General features: G+C 37.3%; 1 protein-coding gene across 1 annotated transcript in view; it reads right to left on the reverse strand.

Moving 5' to 3' along the window:
- Nucleotides 1–5,782, reverse strand: part of LOC107728202 (Meckel syndrome type 1 protein homolog) — a 22,090-nt gene that overhangs the window by 6,128 nt on the left and 10,180 nt on the right. Inside the window, exons 15-18 of the mRNA XM_016538299.1 lie at nt 5,114–5,247; nt 4,937–5,019; nt 4,751–4,848; nt 4,533–4,624 (exon numbers count right to left, since the gene is read on the reverse strand). Coding sequence (XP_016393785.1) covers nt 4,533–4,624; nt 4,751–4,848; nt 4,937–5,019; nt 5,114–5,247 — 407 coding nt within the window. The remainder of the gene's footprint in view (nt 1–4,532; nt 4,625–4,750; nt 4,849–4,936; nt 5,020–5,113; nt 5,248–5,782) is intronic.

A 5,782-nucleotide genomic window follows, 5' to 3' on the forward strand; every position in this document is an offset into this window, starting at 1 on the left:
TGTAACGCCCCTGTGTCCTTATTTGGTTGTTCCTGTCCTCATTATTAGTTAATTACCTTGATTGTGCTCACCTGTCTGCCCCTCGTTATCTGCCCTATAAGTTCCTGTCTCGTGTATTCTAGTATTGTCGGTTATTGTGAATGTTACCCTGAGTGTGTGTCTCATCTACCCGTATCTGCCTTGTTGTCTCTACATTAAACATCCTTATTTGAATCCTTGTCGTCCTCGTCATCCTGCCTGCCTCCACACACCTTGACCGTGACAATATTTATTTTATTTTAATGAACAGAAATGTTTTTAGTAGTTTAAGTTTTAGTTAACAATAATAACACTGGTTACTGCTAGTGCTAACTATTTTCATGTTCAATGGAGGCAGGTTGTAAAGGTTTCAAGTTTACAATAATATACCATGCATCAAAATCTAAAAATAAGTGGTTGTTTTTATTTAGTTTTCATAAACAGTAATAACACTGCCTGGAACTTTTAAATTACCACAGCAAAATAGAGCACAGACTGATTTAGGATGCCTTTGTGTTGTCCTTGTTCCCTGGAGATATGTCCCAGCTGTAATGGACCGGCTGGGCTCCAGAGTCAGTGTGTAAAAATAAAGAGCAGAACAGTTGCTCACAGCTGTGACCTCTACTTTCACCCTTCAGAGCTGCGCTATTTCTCTTCTTCTCCTCCTCTCCCCACACAACAACACGCCCACCCACCAGCATGAGTTTTCATCAGCAGTTTGCTATGTTACAAGTGTGAATGTAAATACTTTACTAGAGTTCTTTGGATGATCTTTCCCACCATAGTAAATGTTTCCAGCAATAATAGTCTAATATAGACTTGCTTAGACTGAATATTGTCTGCCAGTGTGTGAGTTTAGGGTGGGACTATCTCCGCTCGCTACGGCCAGAGCCGATCCTCCCTATACGCAAAATACGCAAGCTGCGTAGGGCCCCCAAAACCCCAGGGGGCCCCCTTGCTCTCAAAGATGATTTAATTTTACTTTCGTTTTTGAATTTGGCCAGCGGTTATGAAAACATGAATGATCATTTCTTTTAATGTGGTGCGCTGTCGCCCTTTCTACGTAAAAATTTGTCAAATCATGTAATGTGAATGTCATACAGTCTTGCTCAAGACTAAAAAAACGAGTTGAAAGCGTACCGAGCCGCGGAAGAGACACTGTTTCTCAAGCGCAATTCGAGACGGAGTGAAACATGGACAAATGCGTTTCATTAATTCGTTCTTAAATATATATAGTGATAGCAATATATATAGTGCCTCTCTATAGGAATAGACTATACAGAGGTAAGACACTTGGTGTCAAAACTTTCAATACTATGCAGTATATTATAAAGAGAACAAATTATGTTTTAAGAGATTAAAATAAATAGCAATAGGATTTTTTTGATTTTTTTGTTTTAAAACTCTGTTTTGTTTTTCTTATACAGGCCAAACCACACTGGCATTTGCTCATCTAATAAACATTAGTGTTACATGTGCACATTTACTAAATCTGTAGTTACTATCATATGGAAGTAAAATAATGCCATATGTCTTTGAAACAAAAAAGCATGTTGAATAGCACTAACGGAAAAAAATAATGCATTGCATTAACAGTGCTTGCATTTTAATGCCTTGTATTTCCAGGGCTTGCATTTTTAGGTCCTGAAATGTAACATAGTTGTTTATTTAAGCTGTGAATATTTCAATTCAAAATATTTCACACACATTTTCACAATTAAAAATTCAATAATTCATATTCGCCTTCCAGAATACACTTCCAAAATATTCAGTCTGTTTAAAAAGACGACGTATAATATTTGACAGGCAAATTTCTGCCTATTTTATTTCACTTTCCAAATTCGCTTCCACAAATTCAGTGGTTAAAATTCGCACCCAAGGAACCGTCTGACAATTCCACCGACTGGGTTAAAACGTCCAATGTATTTTAATTAAAATTTAAGATAACACACTGTCAAATTCTAAAGTTTGTATTGCTTATAGTGATTTTCTACAGGTGAGAATTTGCCAATACCTTCCTTCATATATGTACAGTACACAATTATTTACATATAAAGGGTTTTTCATGTTCCAACGGTTGTAGTACGTTGCTAGATACAAGACTGACTTACTACAGGTTAGATTTTACCAATATCTCCCTTACAGTATGTACAGTACACAAATATCTTTTTTTTAACTATTCACCAAAAGGTTTTTTTTCATGTTCCACAGGTTGTAGTACGTTGCTAGTTACAAGACTGACTTCATGTGATATTTTGCCAATATCTGCCTTACTGTATGTACCATTCACAATTATTTAAAACAAAAAATAAAAAATCTGTAAGATCCCAAAAGGGATTTTTCATGTTCCAAAGGTTGTATTATAAAATATTGATGTACTTTATGTACAGCAATGGAGGTATTAGCACAATTTTACCTATAGTAAGTCAGTCTAGTCACTAGGAATGTACTACAACCTTTGGAACATAATTTTTTTTTTTTATGTGAACTACAGTAATTTCTTAAGAATAATGATATACTGTATATACAGTGAGGAAGATATTGGCATAATTTAAACTGTAGCAAGTCAGTCTGGTCACTAGTAACATACAACATTTGGAACACAATAATTTTTGGTGAATTACTGTAAATTTTTTCTTAAAAAATATGTGTGTAGTGTACATACTTAGGGAAAGTATTGTCTAAGGCGAGTTATTGGCAATATATATTTAGTCAGTTTGAGTAAATTAGCTAAGGCGCCTTATGGCTTGTTGGGGAATCCTGGAGTGTGACAGGGGATCCCCAGTATTACAGCACAGCGTCACACAAGCCATGATACAAAGTTATGGAAACTAAGCAACCAAAAGCAATATATGTCTTCCTCAGATGTAATGTTAGTTCTGTACTTCAGCGTTTTGTATAAAAAGCATTAAATCTCCTTTGTGGTAGAGAACGCTGCTTACATGTAAGCTATGGGAAACAGGGAAGATGTTGAATTAAACATACACATAATCAGCTTTTCCACATGTTTATACTGGCCCAGATAATCAAAACTTCTACTTAGCGCTTGCTCCATTTCTGCAGATCAGTTTTTGTAAATTACTTCATCAACAGCCGCTTGCGCCACCTGCTGGTGAGTGACTGACAGCAGCTGGAGATCACGCATCGGTGTATCAGGCACAGAAAAAATGGGTTGTACAAAATGATTTGAATGTTGGGTGTATATTTGCCGCATGCTTAAAGACAGTTCTCTGAGGTTCCATACTTATAGATGTCCCTATTTTCATAGAATTAGAACTGTTTTTAAAACTTTATAGTCATAGTTATCATTATAGCATCCTTGGTGTGACTGGGCCTTAACTTTGTGGTGACAAATTTTGCATTAAAAAGCACTCACTGAAATTTTCTTCAAAAAACATTAAAAAATCTTTCTAGCTATTGTTGCAGAAATTACACACTTTGCCTTTAAAGGCAAACGCTTAGGGACTCGTGGTACACTGCATCTCGTGCTTTCGTGCGACTTCCCCATTCAGCGGTGTGAGATACCAGGTCATTCCTATGGACAGAGCATGGCCATAACTTGCATTCCGGCAGCTGATCATTGGAGAGCAGGAACAGAGATGGGACTCGAGGTCAGCTGGTAATCAGCAGACAGCAGCGGGCCTCTCTAATGAAGATGCCTGGCATGGCTGACAAGCTAAAGCAGACGCAGGAGGGATGAATGAGACAGAGTCATATGCTAATAGATGTCACTGTGATGACAGGATGAGGTCATGCTGTGCCAGGCATGTCGCCTCAATGCCAGCCACTACGAATTCCATCTCATCTGCTTTGCTATTGTTTGCTATTATTATGATATTCTTTCTTTTGAATTTTTAGAATCTTTCTAAGAGAATTCTGTCATATATAAATAACACAACATAGAAGCTGGAAAGAAAATTCGAGTACTTGTGCGCAAAAAGTGCTGTGAGTAGTTGCCAGTGTCAAGATACAGTCACATTTACCGCTGTTTGGTAAATTTTCACAGGCAAAATCCAGTAATTTCAAAAAGAATGCATGTGATGGTGAATTTCGTGTCTGGGTTTCCCCACGCAGATTTGCCAACAAATTCATGTTCACCAACAGAAAGCTGTTTGGTTTGAAAGTGTCTTCTGTGTGAGCTGTGTTGCATATGTGGGGAAGTTGTGGCCTAATGGTTAGAGAGTCGGACTCGTAACCCAAAGGTTGCAGGTTCGAGTCTCGTACCGGCAGGGATTGTTCTCAGAATTAAGTCAAACTCACAATTCTGACTTTTTTTTTATGTTTAACCAAAGTCTTCTGAAGAGACACAATCACAATCTTTTTTTTATTATTCAAAAATGCTTGTTTGTTATGCAAGAACTAATGAAGCTTCCGTTTCTTATATTTGATGTGCTCTATGTATGTGTGTTGATTAAGTTTATATGTGAATATAAGTCTAAATTAAATCTATTCATCATATAAAGCAATTGTGTCTCTTCAGAAGACTTGTTTTTGGTGGTGGTGCAGTCTCTGACCTTGTGTCTCCAGTGACGTGAGATCATGGCAGGATGCATTCTGACAGAAGCAGGTGTTATAGGCGCCAGGACTGAATCGCCCAGTTCTGACACTGCCCCCACATGTCAAAGTCCAGACCCTGAATATAAGACGACCGCGTTTTTTCAGATGTATTTCCAAGAAAAAAACATCGTCTTATATTCGGGACAATACGGTAATAGCAATAGTCTTGTCTTACCCAGAACATTATAGACAGAGCCCTGCTGACTGTGTCCGCCCAGCTGATCCAGAACAGTCTGCCTTCTTTTCTTCAGGGTGTTGGCATCAATAAAAGCCCTGAATAAAATACAACAAGCTCTTACAGTCTTAAAGGGGCAAAATAGTACTGTTGCAATGACAAAATGCAGAGATTGTGTTGGCCAACCTGGCATGCTGGATACAATTAAGAGTAAAGGTCACACTTCCAGTGGTTTGAGTGCGAAAGCCAAAACGACTCAACCGCTCTCCCTAAAAATAGAAGCAAGAGAACATTAAACTGTTTAATTGAATTACTGGACATGCTAGTGCAAATCTTTACAGCAGGAAGTGTATAATGAGTCACCTTGAAAGTGCCAGGCACTCTGACATAACTGATGTCCTCGAGTTCAGGTGCTCCGCCGATGAAGAAGCGTCTCAGTTCAGCCACCGTGCCGGACTGGAGGGGTCTCCATGTGTGGCAAGTCATCTTGTGATACCCTGAAAACATGAAGTCACTATTGAACAAGCTGATACAAATTTACTTAATAGAACTTACTAAATTTACTACAGTTCATTATATAAACGATGTCCTGGGTTTAAAATCTTGAATTGGAATGACATGTGACAAAAGTACATCATTGTGATTAATAAAGTGGATCACCCAGGCTGCATTTATTTGATCGAAATAAAATATTGTAAAATATTATTACAATTTAATATAAGAGTTTTCTATTTGAATATATTTTAGCAGCCATTACACCATTATTCCAAAATGTTTAGAATTATAATAAAATGTGTTTAAACACATTTTAAAATGTATTTATAGCTGAATTTTCAGCAACCATTACTCCAGGCTTCACTGTCACATAATCCTTCAGAAATTATTCTAATATCCTGATTTGGTGCTCAAGAAACATTCCTTTCAGAAATGATTTGTAACATGCCTTTACTGTTTCTTTTAATTAATTTAACACATCTTTGCTTAATAAAAGTATTAGTGCTGTCAAACGATTAATCGTGATTAATCGCATCC

The sequence above is a fragment of the Sinocyclocheilus rhinocerous genome, unplaced genomic scaffold (genome assembly GCF_001515625.1).
Source record: "Sinocyclocheilus rhinocerous isolate Xijiao unplaced genomic scaffold, SAMN03320098_v1.1 scaffold847, whole genome shotgun sequence".
NCBI lineage: Eukaryota > Metazoa > Chordata > Actinopteri > Cypriniformes > Cyprinidae > Sinocyclocheilus > Sinocyclocheilus rhinocerous.